The sequence below is a fragment of the Oenanthe melanoleuca genome, linkage group LGE22 (assembly GCF_029582105.1).
Source record: "Oenanthe melanoleuca isolate GR-GAL-2019-014 linkage group LGE22, OMel1.0, whole genome shotgun sequence".
In the NCBI taxonomy this organism is placed as follows: domain Eukaryota; kingdom Metazoa; phylum Chordata; class Aves; order Passeriformes; family Muscicapidae; genus Oenanthe; species Oenanthe melanoleuca.
In genome coordinates this window covers 2,402,675-2,422,062 of record NC_079363.1, presented here as the reverse complement: position 1 = coordinate 2,422,062, position 19,388 = coordinate 2,402,675, and the positions used below count along the sequence as shown (strand labels likewise).

The 19,388-nt window shown below is 50.9% G+C and overlaps 1 protein-coding gene across 1 annotated transcript; it reads left to right on the top strand.

The window, feature by feature from the left end:
* ACVR1B (activin A receptor type 1B) lies at positions 1–19,109 on the top strand. Its single transcript, XM_056515074.1, has 9 exons — positions 1–180; positions 8,773–9,012; positions 9,893–10,141; positions 11,302–11,532; positions 12,301–12,468; positions 13,023–13,179; positions 13,959–14,083; positions 14,677–14,807; positions 15,342–19,109. Exons 1-9 carry the CDS (start codon positions 54–56, stop codon positions 15,465–15,467), a joined length of 1,554 nt encoding a protein of 517 aa, XP_056371049.1. The 5' UTR covers positions 1–53; the 3' UTR covers positions 15,468–19,109.
* Positions 19,110–19,388: the final 279 nt, after the last annotated feature.

The following is a 19,388-nucleotide window of genomic DNA, read 5'->3' as shown; positions in this document are numbered from 1 at the left end:
CCTCCCGCCGGCGCTGCGGCCGCTCCGCTCCGAGGCCGCGGCGCGTCCCCGCCATGGCCGCCCGGGCCCCCCGCTCCCCTCGGGCTCCTCCCGCCGCCGCCCGCCGCTCCCCGCCGCCCCCCTCCGCCCTGCTGCTCGCCCTGCTCCTGCTTCTGGCCGGGCCGCTCGGCGGGGCCCGCGGTGAGTGAGCGGCGGCGGCGCCGGACCCGGCCCGCACCGGGCATAACATGGCGGCGCCCCCGCCCCCGCCGTGAGGGGAACGGGGAGGGGTCGCGAGGGGAGCGGGGGAGGCGATGCTGGGGGCTGAGGGCAGCGCTGGGGAAGGGCCTGGGGCTGGGGGCGGCCGTGGGGCGGGATGTGGGCGGTGAGGCCGAGGGGAGATTTTAGCCGGGCTTGGGGGGGATAAAGGCGGTGAGGGAGGGCTGGGGGCGTGAGGGAGCCCTGAGGGGTTCGGGGGCGGGGAGACACAGGGGTGGGTGTTCCAGGGTGGCGAGAAGGGCTGGGGGTGCGGGGATCGTGGGCAGGAGGAGCCCCCAAGGCTGCGAGGAGCCCCCTGAGGGATTTGGGGCGTGGACAGAGCGGCGGATGGATGTTTTGGGGTGAAGCGAAGGATTCGGGGGTGGCATCCATGGGGTTAGGGGTCATGGAAGCAGGGGGGGCTCTGAGCGATGCGTGTTGGAGGTTTGGGGGTGTGTGGTTTGTGTGAACAGTCGCTTTTCCCCACGGAGGGGATGGGATGTGTCAGGGAGAGGCAGCAGAAATTGGGGCTGGGGGTTGGTCCCAGTGCCTGGGGATGCTCCGAAGAGCAGAGCTCTCTGTGCTCACCTTGGGAGGAGACCTGCTAGCCTTCAGCCTGGTTTCAGGGTACAGCCATGGAAATTGGGATTTATGGGCTTCTCACAGACTTGATGTTCTCAGAGGTGTTTTCGGGGCTTGTCACAGAGGCGTGGATCAGCCCGTGCTGGGAAGTGCCACCGTGTTGTCATGGAACTTCTGGAGTTTGTGGCCTCTTCCCACATCCCAGGGCTGAGCTGGGCAGCCCCCCGTGCCCCAGAGCTGTAATGTCTGTAACATCCAACCCTCTGCGATCTGCTCTGGGCTTTTAAGGAAACCTTTCCATACCTTGAGCTTCTGGAGTGAAACAACTGTAAATATTTGTTTGGAGGGAGGTGAGGGAGGAAAACCTCTTTGTGTCGGTTGTTTGTTCCGTGTTGATCCATTTCCTTCACCTGGTTCAGCTGCTCCTGGGGGAGCACTGAGGGGTCTCAGCTCTGGGTTTGGGACCAGCAAGAGGCCTCTGCTCCAGCCTTGGGGCAAACAGCAGATCTCAGCTGCAGTTTTAGGAAGAAAATCGTTTTGGGATCAACTCAGCCCTTTCCCCAGGGGTCAGGTGTCTCAGGGGGGCAGAGGATGAGCTGGTGGCCGTGCCTCTGGTGTCTGAGGATTCCCAGTTCAGTCCAGTCTGTGGCTATCAGGGTGATCAGTGTTGTGTAACTTAGGTGCCTGTTCTGACAGGTTCCACTGTGGAATATTTTTCTCCTCCCCAACCTCTCACCGTTTGTGTTCTGCATTCCCACCTGACCATCAGAGGGTAATAACTGTGTGTGTGTGTGTGTGTGTGTGTGTGTGTGTGTGCAGATCTGGGCTTGTTAGAGCACAGAAAATGGCTTCAAACCTCACCTGGGCAGCAGGTGAGGCTTTGCCTGTGAGTTCTGGGAATTTGGGAATAGAAATGTGCTTTTTGGGAGGGGAGTAGCTGTGTTTTGGTGTAACCTCAGGTAAAACCCAGCCTTGCAAGGGTGGTTCAGCTCCTCTGTGATAACTGGCAGAGCAGGATCAGATGAGACTCGTGGCATGGCTGTTCTCAGGCTTTCACTTAGGTAAAAACTGGTGTTTATTCAAAAAAAATCATAATTAATAAACAGGAAAGGACCAATTGACTGTACAAATCCCCTGGAAACTTGGTGACTCGCGGTGCCTTTGATTTTGGGCTCTATGAGTGACTATTGTTTCCGCTCAGTGTGTGCTGAAGGCTTTTATTCAGTGCAAGGTGTGAGCTCAGCCTGGCTTTGAGGGAGTTGGAATGAGGTGCAGGAGGGCAGGGAATCACCCTGGGAATTGTTCCCTGCTCCAGCAGCCATCATGCACGTTTGGTGTGCCCTGGCTATTGTGCTTCATACCGGAGATTCAACAGCTGCTTATTTCGGGAAAGGCTGCAAAAACATCTGAATTTCTGCAGTGCTGGGGAGCCAGAACCTCTGTCAGAAAATAGTGCAGACAGCACTCCTCCAGCCCCTTCCTTTAAAAAAAAAAAAAAAATTAATAATAATCAAGGCTCCTTTACAAAGGTGTGTTGCAGGTCGCTCACCCTGAGGAATAATTTTGGGACAGCAGATTTTATTATTAACACCTACTTCAAATATTTACCCAGTTAAATCAGGCAAATTCTCTAAGTTGTAGGATATAACTTTCCAAGAAAGCCTTTCTCTAACTGGAAATTAAAACCAGTGTCCAACAAGCATTCTTGAACTCGTGCAGCTCCTTGGCCAGACAGCTTGGGTTGTTTTTTTCTTTCCCCGGTTCGCTGCCAGGAGTGGATGCTCCGGAAATGGCTCTTGCGAAAGGAGCCGAGTCAAACGTCAGTTCTCTTAGCAGCAACCAAAGTTCACTGGGTGGTGACAGGGGGAATGTGTCCTGCCCTGGGCACAGAGGCAGAATTGCTTCTCAGTGAGAGTTTTACAGGGATGAAATGCTGGGTGGCAGCTCCTCTGTCTTCCTCCTTTAAGCCCCTGGCTCTCACCTGCCCTGTGCTTCTCTTGTGCACAAGAAAAAAAAAAAATTATTTATTTTCTGAAAAAAAAAAAAAAAAAAAAAAGAGCCTTCCCTGCACTTTAAATCCCCTTGATAGAGTCCTGCCTTTTGTGTGGAAGTACCTGTGGATTGCTGGCTGTGGGAATGTAGACCACATGTTAAACAATGGATTTCCACTCTGGAAAAGCCAATTTGCCTGAGAGAAGCCAGGATGGGTCTGAAGTCTTGGAAGCTTGATAAACCTGGGCATCAGGTGTGCAGGATGTTCTTCCCCAGCACCAGGGTATGTGGTCTGTTGGCTCCTGAACTGGTTTCCTGACAAGTTCAAACACAAAATAGGTGTCAGACCAGAGCCCAGAGAGGGAATGGGGAGCCCTGGGCTCGTGTTCTGGGTGGAAGAGCAACAGCAGAAACATCAAGGCTTCTTCTAATTAACCTCTTAATGATGAGACTCCTGTCAATTCCTTATTTACAATTCATTTAGGAGCTCTTTTGTGTTTCTTGAGTAGATGCAGGGAAAGTTCTGCACTTTAAAGACACGTTTTCCCTGCCTCTTCCTTTTTTTTTTTTTTTTTTTTTTTTTTCTTTTTTCCATTTCGTGTGTTTTCTAGTCAGCCGTGCTGCCTTCACGTCAGGTCCAGCCTGTGCCAGGGGACTGCAGCCAGCTCAGAGAAGTTGAGACTCTTACTTCCAACTTGAAATATCCCAGGATAATGTTTAGTTTCTGGATGACTTGCTTTAAAGTGCCTTGTTTTTCATAGTGCTTTGCAGCTAATTTTAACTCCATTTCGTGTAGCAGCAGTGGGTCAGTAGATACAAGCACCAGCAAAAAGCAAAAGAAAGATTTTTATTCCGAAATAGGAGGAGAAAATGAAGGGGAAATGAGATGGAGGGAAGGTGCTCAAGGTGGTGGTGCTGTATCTGTGGAAGGGCAGATCCATTCTCATTTCTCCAGCTCCTTAGGAAGGAAATGGGCAGTGACAGCATCCAGAGCTGGCCCAACATTTGATTTTGGAGGCAGTGGGTGCAGGTGAGCTGGCTCTGGGGACACCAGGAGTCACTTTGGACTCGAATGTATCCCTGCAAGGGATGGAGGGATCCCAGGTGTGGACCCCAAGAAGCACAGCAGTGGAGGTGAATGAGAATGAAGGGCCATCAGGATGATCCAGAGGGGTCCTTTTCCTGGAAGGAAAGGATGTCAGAATTGGGATGGATTGTCCAGCCTGGAGAACAGAAGCTTTGGGGTGACCTAGTTGTGGCCTTCCAGTGCTTGAAGGGACTCTGCAAGAAGGATGGAGAGGGGCTCTTTACAAGGGCCTGGAATGCCAGGACACAGGGAATGGCTTCCCACTGCCAGAGGGCAGGGTTAGATATTGGGAAGGAATTTCTCCCTGTGAGGGTGGGGAGGCCCTGGGATGGATTTCCTAGAGAAGCTGGAAGTGTCCAAGGCCAGGTTGGAGGGCTTGGAGCAGCCTGGGACAGTGGAAGGTCTCCCTGCCCATGGCAGTGGGGTGGAACAAGATGAGCTTTAAGGTCCCTCCCAGCACAAGGCATTCCAAGATTCCATGATTGTATAAAGGAAAATAAATCTTGTTTCTTTCAAGCCTTCATCAGATGGCTCAGTGTCCCCTCATCACTGCCTTTGGGAAAGGGAGCTGCTTGTTTCCTGGGGGCTCTGTTCCTTTATCCAGCTGAGCAAGGAGCACACAGGGACTCCTGGACACACCTCTGCTCCCTCACCACAAGGGAATGGATATTATTTCTAACCCTGTGTGATACAGGTTGCTCTTTATTTTGGCACAGCACAGAGCCAGACACTGACAGGTATTTCTTTCTTCCAAACTTGTTTACACATGTCCCTCTTCATTAAAGCATCCAAAGAAGCAGCAGAGCTACAAAGCCAATTGTTCCCCATTTCTGTTGCTAACATTAAGCTGCTGCAGCATGAAACTGGTGCTCCCAGAGTGGGGCTCATTAAGTTTGGTGCTGCACAAAAACACAAATCAACTGCAGCTCCTGCTCCAGAGCATTGGAAAGGCTCAAAGTCAGGGGAATCATTCTTCCAGCCTCGATTCAAACTGTTGAAAAAGAACAGCAGCTACAATCCCTGCAAAAATCTGTTTATCTGGTAAATACGTGGGTGGTTATTGGCAATTTTACCAATGATCATCTTCAGGTTAATTATCCTCATACATATTGATCAGGTAGAGTTCAGCCCTGAGAAAATGGCATCTTTCTTAGGCACAGCTTCAGGAGATGCTGGAAAATGTATTCCAAAAGGTGGTTAACACCATTGCATGAGATTCTGCTGTGAAACTTTCCCCTGTCTAGCTGCAGAGACATCTTGACACATGCAACTCTGTGTGAGAATAAATACGTGCAAAATGAGCTGGGAGAGTTGCTGGGGAAGGAGGAGAAATGTTCTGTGCCTGTCAGAGCTCAGTGTTTGAGTCTCCCTGGAGCACAGAGCTGGAATCTGCAGCCCCCCCACCTGTTTGTTGGGATCCATTTTGGTTGTTTTAATGGGGGATTTGGAGGGAGGGAGCCAGCCCTTGTTTTCCTTTTTCTGTGGTAGATGCAGGGGGATGTGGGATCCTTTCAGAGCTGGGGCTGTAACCCAGGAACCTCATGGGGAGCAAAAGCAGCTCTTGGGCCTGAAGGAGTCCAGCCCTGGGCTGGGATAGTCGAGGATGGAGGAGAGTTTATTTATTGGCAGTGACCTCTCAGGTTTTGGGGTAGAGCAGTGAGGCCTGGCCTCGGATCAAATCACAGCAAGCTTTGCTCCAACCTGCTCCATCTCTCCAGTGAGAACAAAGGCTCGTGCTCAGGAGCTGCAGCTGAACCTTGGGCTTGCCCAGGCAGTTCTGTGCAGGGCTGGGCTGGCTCTGCTGTCGGTGTGGGGAGCAGATCCAGCTCCAGCTCCACTCTCACCCTGCACAGCCACCTCCCTGGCCCAGCTCTGCCAGCTGCTCTTTGTTTCCCTTCACCCCTTCTATTTCCTTCAGCCCAGGCAGTTTCTTTATTAAGTAGATTATATGTTTGGCTCAATAGGAGCTTTTCTTCCCCAAGGAAAAAAGAATGCTGTTGGCATGAGAAATCCTTTTATCCACTCCTGTCTCCTGCTTTGCCCTGGCTGCTCTCGAGGAGAGACCAGTGGGGGGCTCAGCCTCCTTGGCCACCTTCTGTCCCCCACCCAAGGGCAAACAACAGCTGCTTTTTCCTGCATTCTCATAAGTTTCTGCTAGAAGAATTTGCCTTTCTGGTTAACCAAACTGGAGTTACTGGACCCACACGAGTTGCTCTGTAATTCTCCTTTTTGCCAGGAGCTTCCCAGTGAGCCCTGGTGCAGACAGGCCTCTCCTCCCTGGCACACACAGAAAATTGGAGAGTTCCTGCCTGCAGCCTGCAGGTTCTGGAATAATACCTGGAAATACCTGGAGAGCCCCTCAGGGGTCTCTGATGAGAGCTGGAGAGAAGGACAGTCACGTGCTGAAGGCTCCATTCTCTTTGTTCCAGCTGCTCTCCTACCGAGGGGATTTTTGAGGTGCAAACATAAGAATTGAAGTTTAAAAAGAGCAATTGTCTCAGAGGGGGAGCAGGGTGAGGTGAAGCCGTGGGGCATCCCCCTCCTTAGCAGGAAATTTTGGCTTTTTGCACAGAAGAGATAAGGATCTCACTCTGTCTCTGAGCTGGGGTTCTGGTATCATACCTTGCAGGTAAACTGATTTTTTTTGTTGTTGTTTTTTAATCCTACAAATGAGACTGAGCAGACATGAACCTGCTTCTCTGCTTTCCCTCTCAAAGGCATGCTCAGTTTCAGGCCAGATACTTCACTCAGAAGTTTACAAAACCAGTTTTATTAGTGCATTGAAGTGCTTTGTTTGCTTTGTAGCTTCTGGAAGCAAAACTGCCACAGCCTAAATCTTGGGATTGAGACCTCAAAAATGAGTCTAACAGGAACAAAGTTCAGTTTTGTTGTATCTAAATCAAACTGAAAAGAACCTACACAGTGAAATGTGTGTGGGTTAAATATTTTTAATTTCTACCTCGAGCTTTTGATAAGTAGTAAGGGAGATGCTTTAAAAGACTATTTCCTTTTAAGTAGACATGAAGGCAGGAATGTGCCCTGGGTGCTCTTTGCCATCTCAGATTTTCATAAAATCTCCTTTATCACCAGCCTTTGTTCCCCCAAGTCTATGTATTTTTCAGAATTGTCTTTTCTGCACTCTGCTGGCCAAGGGAAAACGCTGATCTTGGGGCTGATGGAAGTGAATGTTAGTGGAAGGGTTTTTTTCCTTTCATTATAACATTTCCTCTCAAAATATTCAGACTCCGTGGATGTTCTCCACTTTTCTCAACACACATCAGTCTGAGAGTCTTCCCTGTCTGTTTTCTGTCCCGTGTCCCTTTTCACTGCTCTGTGCTGAGCACCTGCTAATGAGCTCCATTTGCTGTGATGCTTTTTAAACGTGTCTCCTCAACAGCTCTTCAGCTTTTAATCACTGAGTTACAGAATCATGAAATATCCTGAGCTGGAAAGGGCCCACCAGGATCATCCGGGTCCTGTGCAGACACCCCAAAATCCCACCCTGGATCGGTGTCCAAAGGCTCCTCGGGGCTGTGCCCATTCCCTGGAGAGCCTGGGCAGTGCCCAGCACTCTGGGGGAGAACCTTTCCCTGATCTCCATCCCAAACCTCTCCTGACACTCGGCTCTTGTCAGTGGCTTTCCACTGCAGTTTTGAATCTGTCGATTCCAAACTAAGCAGCACCCACACTCAGCCCGTCTGAAACAGCTCACAACAACAGCTGGAAAAGGAGGAGCAGCGTCCAGAGAGAATTAAGTGAATAGTAATGCAATTACCCTGATTGATTTACCCAGGTCTCTGGGATAAGGGCTAATGGGTGTCTTCCTCCTAAATGAACCCTGAGTAAATCAGGAGCAGCTTGTTTTTCATTAAGCTTAGGGTAACATGGCCCCACACACAAGTGTTGAGGGTGACTTTGTGTGTGACTTTACACTGAGAGGATTTAGATCAGCCTGAGCAGAGTTAACTGTGGCACTTCTTCACACCCTCCCTACCTGAAAGCCCATTTCTGCAGCGGGTAAGGACATGTTTTGGATTCCCTCTGGGGAGGCTGGGAGAGCTGATGAAAGCTGGTGAAAACCCCGAGTGCTGTTAAACAAGCCCCACCCTTCTTCTTGACATTGTTGGATTCCTCTTTGTTCCCAAGGATGGCAATGGGATTTGCTTACAGTTTTTCAGGCAGCTTGAGAAAAGTACAATGACAGCTGGGAGGTGGAAAAATGTGGGAATCTGCCTCAGAGTTTCTCCTTCTCTTTATCCAAATAATCTTCGTGGGGAGCAGGCAAAAAGCCAGGAATTTATTTGACCCAAGGTAGTGTCTCAGATCAGGAAAGCAGTTATTAAAGAAGTGGCTGATCTAGCTGGGTGTAGCAGGCTTGGCTCGTGCAGTTTGTTGGGATTTGGGTTTGGTTTGGCATCTCCCAGCTGCTCCTGCTCTCCCTGAGCTGGGGTGGTCGTCCTGCAGCTCCAGGGACCTGGACAGTCAGCCCAGGTGGAATCAGGTCAGACACTTTGAGTCATTGCTGGGTTTGGGTTGAGTCTGACCCGAGGTTGGGCTGGGAGTGGATCTTGGTCAGATCTGGGTTTGCAGGGATGACTTGGGTCATGGCTGGTGGTGATTGCAACAGGGGCAGGCAAAGGGCTGCCTGGACAGGCACCTCCTGGAAAGGCTCCTGTGCCTCCACAGTCTGCTTCATGCCCAAATTGGATTCTTGCAGGTCTGGAACACTGAGTGTGACTGGTGCTGTTGGCAGAGCCGGTTCTGCCAGAGCTTGAGAACGGCCCTTCTGAAATGGAGAATTTAAAGGAGGTTTCCTCTCATTTGAGCTTTTGCTCTGCATGGGTTTTAAGGAGTTGATGCTGTTTTGGTTTCAGCTTTGACATGTCTGTGCTCTGACTGCAAACAAGCCAACTCCACGTGCGAGACGGACGGCGCCTGCATGGTGTCAGTGTTCAACCTGGACGGTGTCAAGCACCACGTCCGGACCTGCATTCCTGAGGCCAAGCTGATTCCTGCTGGGAAACCCTTCTACTGCCTGAGCTCAGAGGATCTGCGGAACACTCACTGCTGCTACTCCGATTTTTGCAACAAAATTGATTTAATGGTTCCCAGCGGTGAGTAGGGAGTCAGATAAATCATGTGTTTGAAGTGGGAGGAGAGGGAATTTGGAGTTCTCAGCCCTGTTTTCACTTCTTCCCTTCAGTTGCTGAACTTGAGCACTGGGTTTATTTCCTTCATCTGTAAAGTGGAAATAACAAACTACTTCAAATTCAAATGGGAATGCGTGTGTCGCCTTTGTCACTGAGCTGGCCCTGCCTTTATCAGCTGGTGTTGCTTCCCTTCCAAGACTCCAAATGTTTTCAGTGCTGAGCACAAGTAGAGGAACATTGCAGCAGCTTCAGAGCAAAGTGTGTGGGGAGGGAGGTTCAGAGCACATGCAGGGGAAGCAGCCCTGCCTCTGAGTGAGGCTGTGGGAAACTTCTCCTTCTCATCCCTGGGACAGAGAAGGCATGTGCTGCTCCCTCACACCTCCTACTTTCTGGTTTGGGCTGGTTTTTATGGGTGCTGTGAGGACTGCAGAGTCATTTTCCTTGGGAGCAGTGGGGAGGTCTTATCTGTGCTCACAACAACAAATAATTGTCTTCAGGTGCAAGTTCACTGGTTGCAGAGCAAATGGGCAAGAGGGAGCAGGGAGCCCTGGCCAGCTGGTTGAGTTCAAATGGAAGGTGGACTGCAGGCTGTTCTGGAAAATCAGCCCAGGACACTCTCCTGTCTAGAGGAGTGAATGAGCAGCCCATACTCCCTGATCCCACAAGTGCAGCTCCATCTTATTTTTGGGGTTTCAGCTGCATTTTGCCTGCCTGATGATCAGCCCCACCTTAACACTGTTGTTTGATGTGTCCCCAGGCTAAAATTATCCAGCTCTGAGAAAACAGTAAAACACAAGTCCTCAAAGGAATGATAATTTTCTCCAAATATTTTTTTCCTCCCAAGGACACCTGAAAGACAACGAGCCCCCATCCAGCTGGGGTCCTGTGGAGCTGGTGGCAGTGATTGCTGGGCCTGTGTTCCTTGTGTTTGTTGTGATGATCATTGTGGTGTTTGTGTTCCATCACCACCAACGAGTCTATCACAACCGCCAGCGCCTGGACATGGAGGACCCTTCTTGTGAAATGTGCCTTTCCAAGGACAAGACCTTGCAAGATCTGGTCTATGATCTCTCCACCTCAGGCTCTGGCTCAGGTATTGCAAGATGAGGGGATGACCAATGAGAACTTGCAGTTCTCTTTGGGCCACAGCCTCAGAGTCTGTTCAGAGATTTTGTCATGAGTCTGTTCAGGGGGTCCTCAGAGTCTATTTAGGGTCTGTCATGTGTCTGTTCAGAGAGTTTGTCATGATTCTGTTCAGGGGGTCTGTCTTGAATTACTTGAAGGGATGTTTAAATCCAGTCATGCAGTGGTCTCATATCTGTTCAAGTAAGAGCAATAGTTAAACTCCTCCTTAACTGCAAGAGGATACCTCAAACTGCTGCATCTATTCCCAGTTTAGCCTTGGAACAGGATTTGGGTTGGAAACAACCATTAACTGCTAACCTGTGTGGTGTTGGCTTTCAGAGGAGAATGCAGGATGTCACCTGCATCAAAGCTGTAGGAAAATGGGCAAGATTCCAGCAGATCAACATTTTATAGTGCAAATAGTGCATTTGCACAGCCCATTTCACCCCAAAGAACCCTTGGGTCTTCCCAGGTGGATGATGTGCAGTGTTTGCTTTTGTAGCACTTGAAAGGAATCCCCAGAATAGATGGAAAGTCGCTGTTTAGTGCTGGCTTTGAACTAGGAAGGTGGTTGGGTTAAAGAATACAAGGAATTTTGCAGCAGATGGAAACTGTAGGAAAATCCACAGAGTCACTGAATGTCACAACCTGATATTTGACCAGGGAATAAACCTTCAGCAGCACATCTGCTGCTATGTATAAAATATTTGAGATTTCTTCTGTGCATGTGGTGGGCAGGTGAGCTCATGCTTTCTGTAAGCAATGGCAGTGATGTTAGGACTACTTTCTTAAGAGAAATTTTATTGAGTTCCATTCTTTGCATATTGAGGCTGCAGTTCCTTTGATCTGTGGTGGAGCAGAAGTTCCCCAACTGCTCCATGCTGGATCTCTGCTTCAAAACAAAATGCAGAAGGAAAAAAAAAAAGGAAGGCAGAAAAAAAAAAGCAGAAAAAAACCCCTTCAGATGCTGCCCAGTCATGGCACATCCCACACAGGAGCTGCCACCATTTCCTGGTTTGGGTCTTGCTCAGACACCCAGCTCCCAAATTTGAGGACATTCTTTGGCCTCTGAGATTTCAGGATGTTTTCTGGTGCCACAGAGATGATTCCTTTGATTCTTGCCCGCAGGTTTGCCTCTGTTTGTGCAGCGGACCGTGGCTCGGACCATTGTCCTGCAGGAGATCATTGGCAAGGGTCGCTTTGGGGAGGTGTGGAGGGGCAGGTGGCGTGGAGGGGACGTGGCTGTGAAGATCTTCTCCTCCCGTGAGGAGCGCTCCTGGTTCAGGGAGGCAGAGATCTATCAGACAGTGATGCTGCGCCACGAGAACATCCTGGGCTTCATTGCTGCAGACAACAAAGGTGAGCACAGCCCTCCCCTCTTCAGTGCCTCACCACCCTTCCCAAGAGGTTTCTCTAGTACCCAATCTAAACCTTCAGCTTTAGGCCAGTTCCAGTGCCTCACCATCCTTCCCAAGGAGGTTTCTTTAGTACCCAATCTAAACTTTCAGCTTTAGGCCAGTTCCAGTGCCTCACCACCCTTCCCAAGGAGGTTTCTCTAGTACCCAATCTAAACCTTCAGCTTTAGGCCAGTTCTAGTTCCTGACCACCCTTCCCAAAGAGGTTTCTCCAATATCCAATCTAAACCTTCAGCTTTAGGCCGTTTCCTCTGGTCTTGTGGCTTGTTACCCCACCTGGCTCCATCCCCCTGTCAAGGAGTTGAGCAGAGTGAGAAGGTCCCCTCTGAACCTCTTTTCCTTTAGGTTGAGCCCTCCAGGTCCCTCAGCCACTCTTCAGAAATTCTCCAGACCCTTCCCCAGCTCCATATCTGGTCACCCTCCATCACCTCCACATCTTTCTTGTCATGGGAGACTAAAGCTGACTAAAGTCAACTACTCTGGGCCTCTACACTGCCCAAACTGACTCCAGGATTTGAGCTGTTGCTTCACCAGTGCCTGGTACAGGGGGAAGTCACTGCTCTGGTCCTGCTGGCCACACTGTGGCTGATTTGAGCCATTTCTTACTTGCCCCCATTGAGCTGCAGCCTTACACAGCAGCTCTGCTCTGTCCCAAAAATGTGTGGGGTGCTCTGCATTGCATCTGCCTGAGCTGCATGTGTTTCTGTTGCAGATAATGGGACATGGACTCAGCTGTGGCTTGTCTCTGACTACCACGAGCATGGCTCTCTCTTTGACTACCTGAATCGCTACACGGTGACTATCGAGGGCATGATCAAGCTGGCCCTGTCTGCTGCCAGTGGGCTGGCCCACCTGCACATGGAGATCGTGGGCACTCAGGGTAAAAGCTAAATTGGAATTCTTGAGGGGAGGATAAAGCAGGATTGCTGAAGGGAGCTGATGTGCTGTGCAGCAAACCCTGCCTGAGTCAGCCCGGTTTCATCTGGTGGTTATTGACCAGAAATAGAGCGATTGCTTTGGCTGGCTGTGAAGTGGGTTAACCTGGCGCTCGCTCCCAGGAGTTATATCACCATTTCACATCCCATCCTAAAATTGGCACTGCCTGGGTGGGATGTGAGCACAGGCAGAAGCAGAATCACAAACTCCTGACGTCGGTGCCTATGCTGGGATGTGGAGTTTACATCCCTCTTGAGGCCTCAGGGTGCCACTGCATCAGTGGCGCCTCCAGAACACGACTGGAGCCTTTCCCTGCTCCATTCCTTGTGAATCTAAACAGGAAAAAGTGTTGCAGCATTTAAATAAACCAGCCCTGCCTGGTTTAACCTGGCCCTGCAGCCAGGTTTAACACCCTGAAATCCACTGCTGCCTCTGCACCACTTCAACAGATGGATTTCCCCAGCTTGACCCTTGCTGCTCTTTATTTTGTTGTGCTAGGAAAACCTGGGATTGCTCACAGAGACCTGAAGTCCAAGAACATCCTGGTGAAGAAGAATGGCACGTGTGCCATCGCTGACCTGGGCCTGGCCGTGCGGCACGACTCGGTCACAGACACCATTGACATCGCCCCAAACCAAAGGGTTGGCACCAAACGGTAGGAAAAGGCATTTGGAGGTGTTGGAGTGACCAGAAATGCCTCAGCTGTGGCTTGAGCACTGTGGCTATAAGACTAGGAATGGTGAATGATACAGCAACACACAGCTTCCTTCTGAGGCAGAAAAGAAGCACTTTATTACAAATCCATCTTACATTTATGGACAGAATCATAGAACAAAGAACAATAACTCATTGGTCAAGAGAAAGCAGCACCCCTCGTCACATCTCTCACACACTGTTCTGTGATCAGCACCAGGTGTTAATCTCTGTTATCAGTTCTTTCTCTTCTTGTTTGTCTCTGAGAAAGCTTCCAGCCTGGGGAAGTCAGAGCTGGAATTTTCCCTGAGCCATCAGCAGTGTCGACAGAGCACTGGGGGAATTCTCTGAATTTGGCATTTCCCAGTGTCTCACAGGGTCAGTTTTGTGCCTGAGTTGATGTTCCAGGTGTCACCACGCTGGGACATGTGGGCCAGCCACGTAAACCTGGCACCAGGAGCTCATGTAATGACAACAAGCTTGGCCTCACCAGAGCCTTTGGGACCTTCTGTTGGGAGCCTGATGTAGTTTTGGGACATTTCTATCTCTTTTCCCAGCTTGCTGTTTTTCTTGAATTATTTTTTTCACTCTCTTAGATGACAGGGCCCGGTTCTGTTCTGATGGTGGCTGTGCCAAGCAGAGTTTTTTCTGCTGGGGAGTGCTGTGTGGAAAAACTGATCATTTACTGCCTTCCAGAGAATTCCCTCTCAGAATGAGAATGCTTTTCCTTTCTCTGTGCAGATACATGGCCCCAGAAGTCTTGGATGAAACCATCAACATGAAACATTTTGATTCATTTAAATGTGCTGATATCTACGCCTTGGGCTTGGTCTACTGGGAGATTGCCCGAAGGTGCAACGCAGGAGGTTTGTGTGCCTGGGCCAGTGGCTCCTCTTGCTCTGCCAACTTTGGGGTTCCATTGATCAGGTTTTTGGGGGAGAATAGAGGGAGAACAGAGAACACATGTCCCTTTGTGTTGTCACCAAGGGAGGTAACAGAAGTGACCCAAGATTGCTGCTAAGCCCAGCCCGAGTTGGGTCAGGGGTGTTGGTGCTCCCAGTGGTGGCTGCTGCTCCTTTGGATGGATTTTCAGGAAGTGGTGGTGCTGATGGGTGGGGGACTCCCCCAGGTCAGTGTGAATGTCTTGGCACGTGCAGCTGCAGCATCATCCCACGTGTGGCAGTCCCACTGCTGTGGAGGTTCAGTGACCCTGGTGCCTTGCTGGGAGGTGTTGATCCCAGCCTGCTGACTCCGTTCCAGTTTAGGCAGCTGCGTTTTATTTCCCTGAATTTTTTCTTGTTAACTCCAATTCCAGATTCTTCATTTCTGTTCTAAATAACTGCAAAGTGTTGACGCATCTCAGCAGTGAGTCATGGAGCCCAAGCCTCTCTCTGTCTGCCTTTAGCAAACACAGTGGTCCCTGTTCCCAGGAATTTCATTTTCCTGCTCTGCCTTTCAGGTATCCATGAGGAGTATCAGCTTCCCTACTACGACCTTGTCCCCTCTGACCCTTCCATTGAGGAGATGCGGAAGGTCGTGTGTGACCAGAAATTACGGCCAAACATCCCAAACTGGTGGCAGAGCTACGAGGTAAAGTCTGTTTCATCTCTCCTCTCCACTGAGGAAAGGCTGAGAGATTTGGGGTTGTCCAGCCTGCAGAACAGAAGCTTTGGGGTGACCTGATTGTGGCCTTCCAGTACTTGAAGAGAATCTGCAAGAGAGAGGGAGGGAGAATCTTTGCAAGGAGTACCAGGACAAGGGGGAATGGCTTTACACTGCCAGAGGGCAGGGTTAGGTTTTGGGAGGAAATTCTGCCTTGTGAGGGTAGGGAGGCCCTGGAATGGATTTCCCAGAGAAGCTGTGGCTGCTTCTTCCCTGGAAGTGTCCAAGGCCAGGCTGGAAGGGGCTTAGAGCAGCCTGGGCTAGTGGAAGGTGTCCCTGTCCATGGCAGGGCGTGGAATGGAGATGGGCTTCAGGGTCTGTTCCAACCCAGACCATTCCATGATGAGGTGACTCGTGTGAGGTGCACTCTGATTTTGGGCAGTGTGGAGGCTGTGTCAGTGCCTGGCACAGCTGCTCAGGGGAGGAGCAGAGCACTGACCTTTGCTGTTGTTTCTTGCCCAGGCACTACGGGTGATGGGCAAGATGATGCGGGAGTGCTGGTACGCCAACGGAGCGGCTCGGCTCACTGCCCTCCGCATTAAGAAAACCCTCTCCCAGCTCAGTGTCCAAGAAGATGTGAAAATTTAGGCTCTGAGCCTCAGCAGGAGGAAACTGCACAGGAGCTGCTGTGCTAGAGTAGACGTGTGATGGAGGCCTACCTCGTGTTTCAGCCCAACCTACTGCTACAACCAGACAGCGGGACCTGCAGGCTGCTAGGCAGGGGGACGGAGCCGACAGCACCGCTCTCTTCCCTGCTTGGGTATGAAACAATCCGAAACCTTTTGTGATCACCTCCTGAGAGCGTGGAGACTTGAGAGGGACTTCACCCGAGGGATCTCAGCCATGATCCTGACTCTTTGTTCCTTGAAAGGAAATCCCTGTAAAGTTCAGCGTGCGTTGAGCCCGGGTGCTCGGGGAAGGGAAAGGGAAGGTTTTTCTTGCCGTACTCTCGAGGATTTTTTCCAGGGACTGGCACGTTCATGCAGAAAAAAAGCTAAACAAATGGTGCTCTCTTCCAAGAGGCTGAGCCGGAACAGTTGATCAGCTTCACAAAAACCGTTCTCCCTCCTTTTCTTAAGCTTGAAAAAGTCCCAAGTGAGCGCCCTCGGCGCGCCGGTGTCTGCATGCGCGAGGTGCGCGTGTCCCCGTGCCTGCTCCGTCTCCGTGGCCGTGCTGTCTGCCCGTGGGTGGCTCATCTCTGTCCGTGCTTCCTGTGCATGTGCAAATCTCCAGTGTCCCGTTGGTGAGCTGTTTGCGCTGCTGCTCTCCGTGCTGAGTCGTGAGCGTCGTGGAGCTTGGACGGGCTGCAGGGCGGATCCCTGGCTCCCCCGTGGGCCACAGCGTCCCATCAGGCTGCCTCACTGCCACCCCTTCCCTTTTTTTAAGGTGAAACAAATAAGGAACTGAGAATTGCTCCTGGAATCCAGGTTTTTTTGTCTTGAGCCCCTGGGGTTTGTAGTTCTGGGTAGGGGGGAGCTGAGGTTTGTCAGAGATGGAGCAGGCGCTGCAGCCGGCACCTGGGGACATGCAGGATTCAGCTGGGGAAATGCAGGATTCCATTGGGGAAATGCAGGATTCCATTGGGGAAATGCAGGATTCAGCTGGAGGAATGCAGGATTCAGCTGGGGAAATGCAGGATTCAGCTGGAGGAATGCAGGATTCAGCTGGGGAAATGCAGGATTCCATTGGGGAAAATGCAGGATTCAGCTGGGGAAATGCAGGATTCAGCTGAGGAAATGCAGGATTCCATTGGGGAAAATGCAAGATTCAGGTGGGAACATGCTGGATTCAGCTGAAAGAATGCAGGATTCAGCTGGGGAAAATGCAGGATTCAGCTAGAGGAATGCAGGATTCAGCTAGAGGAATGCAGGATTCAGCTGGGGAAATGCAGGATTCAGTTCTCCTGGAAATACAATTCCCAACTCCACCACCCAGGCACATTTCTGGGGCCTGATGATGCAGTGCTGCAGGCTGGGGACAGAGTGGCTGGACAGTGGCCAGGCAGAAAGGGACCTGGAGGTACTGGTTGACAGCCAACTACACATGAGCCAGCAGAGTGCCCAAGTGGCCAAGAAGGCCAGTGGCACCTGGCCTGGATCAGGAGTGCTGTGGCCAGGAGCAGGGCAGTGATTCTTCCCCTGTGCTCAGCACTGGTTGGGCAGCACCTCGAGTGCTGTGTCCAGTTCTGGACCCCCCAGTTTAGGAAGGACATGGAGGGGCTGGAGTGTGTCCAGAGAAGGGCAACAAGGCTGGTGAGGGGTCTGGAACACAGGTCCTGTGAGGAACCACTGAGGGTTGTTTATCCTGGAAAAAGGAGGCCCAGGGGAGATCTCATCTCTACAGCTCCCTGAAAGTGGCTGCAGCCAGGTGGGGGTTGGGCTTTGCTCCCTGGAACCACTGACAGCAAAAGGACACAGCCCTAAGCTGTGCCAGGGGAAGTTCAGGTTGGACATCAGGAAAAAATTCCTCACTGAAAAAGTGATTGGGCACTGGAATCATCTGCTCAGGGAGGTGCTGGAGTCACCATCCCTGGACATGGTTGGAAAAGAGTGGCCACGGTCTCAGTGCTGTGGTTTAGCTGATGAGGAGGTGTTAGGTTAGGCCCTAGGTTGGATTTGGTGATCTCAAAGGTCTTTTCCAACCTGGCTCATTCTGTGCTCTGAGTTCTGGGAGTGCTCTGGGCAGGATCTGACAGCAGGTGTGGGTTGGGAAATCAACATCCATCTTTTTAATATAGGTGTATAAATATCTCCTAATGTGGAAGTGGCTGTGTGTCAGTGTGGGGTGGGGGGATCTGCATGGGTTTTCTTTTGATTCAGTGCCAGGTGAGGGAGAGGTGGGGTGACTACAGCAAATGTGGAAGTGAGGGCTGGGGCTGCCTTGGTGACTTTGGCAGTCAGGAAGAGCCCTGGTGTGGAGGTCAGGTCAGTGTCTGCAGTAGAGAACTCTGAAGCCATAACTTTTAACTGGAGTGGTTTTGATTATTATTTTTTTAATTATTATTGTTATTATTATTATTGTTGTTGTTTTCTGGGAGGGTCTGGATTTTAACTTTTTTGAATATTGTTAATTCTTTCTAAGTGCAGAAAAACAATCTCTAATTATTACCTCTTGACCTGTTGGTTTGTAAAGAAATCACTGCAAAAAAAAGAAAAAAAAAAGAAAAAAAAAAAGAACCAAATGCACAGCTCGATTTACACTGGAACTGTTTCTACTCTGACCTTGCTCCTGCTCTCTAAGGTGAGGTTTCATCTCTGCTCTGGCCACCAGGGTTAAGTTTCTTTCAATCCCTCTGTTCTTGCTGTCTGTGTCCCTGTCCATGTGTCCTTCTCCCCCCATTCCCTGTGTGTCCATGACCTTGTATAAAGTGAGGAGTGTGGTTTGGAATCATGTTAGGAGCCTTTTTGCACCCCCCAAGGAGTTTTTGGCAGTGTGGGAGCAGGGATGGGGATCCCAGCTTGTCCTGAGTTCCATCTCAGCCAGAGGTTCCCAGCTGTGTCCCTGAAATGCATTTGGAAGCTGAGGGGGACACGTGCAGGACCCCCAGGCCATTGAGCCAGGCCCAGGCTGCCCTGGGGTCTGGGGGAAGGACAGGGGACATCCCAGAGCTGCAGGAGCTGCAGGCTGAGCCCTCCCAGTCACTGCAGCTGCCCCACCGAGCCCTCAGCTCCACAACTTGCACTGAACTCACCCCTCCGACTGTAGCCACACTGCACCTGCCTCAAAAAACCAAACAGCTGCCGGCCAGCAGGGCTGGGACGGGGGAAGGAGGTCCTGGTGGGCAGGGCTTGAGGAGAAACCTCGTTCCAGAGAGGGGGAAGAGCCAGCGGGGTCGGCAGGAGCTGCCCATGTAGCATTCACACAGCACTTTGATACAAACCCCGCCCGGGGCCGTGCTCGCCCGGCTGATGGGGACGGGAATTGCTGCTGGCTCCGAAACAGCTCCGGGACACAGCAGCGCTGCAGGCGGCGGGGGGGAGCCGGTGCACGACAGGCAGGGCCCATCCGCGGTACGTGGCTGCAGGACAGAACTCTTGGTACTTCTCTGCCCCTTTGATTTGTTTGGTTTTGTACATTTTCTTAGCAAAGGACTGTAAGAAAATAGCCACTTAGCCACTTTACCTCTTCAGTATGCAAATGTACATACGGTGTAAGATAGGAAATCTTTTGTTTAATATAAAACCAGGCTGTCGATTTCTGCTGTACATTATTAAAAGTTTGTTTTATTCATGTGAGGTGTTGCAGTCTCACTTCACTGGGAGGGGTGGGAATTGCAGGGCACAGCTCAGTGCCTCAGAAAAGGACCATGGGGGGAAGGGGGGCTAAAAGAATCTCTTTAAGAATCCTGGTCAAAACATTTTAATGTTGAATTTTCTCATTTTTAGTGAAGATGCAGCTTCCAACACCCACCAAGCACTCGGGAGGTGCAGGTGAGACACAGAGGTGGCAGGTTGGATTTTCCACCCATGCAGGGATGAACAGCTGAACTAACTTGAGGCTCCCACTCTG

Excerpts from the sequence above, each read along its gene's own strand:
- ACVR1B (XM_056515074.1), top strand. The coding sequence starts at position 54 with ATGGCCGCCCGGGCCCCCCGCTCCCCTCGGGCTCCTCCCGCCGCCGCC. Across the intron at positions 11,533-12,300 it reads CATTGCTGCAGACAACAAAG|ATAATGGGACATGGACTCAG; the intron begins GTGAGCACAGCC and ends TTTCTGTTGCAG. Across the intron at positions 12,469-13,022 it reads GGAGATCGTGGGCACTCAGG|GAAAACCTGGGATTGCTCAC; the intron begins GTAAAAGCTAAA and ends TTGTTGTGCTAG.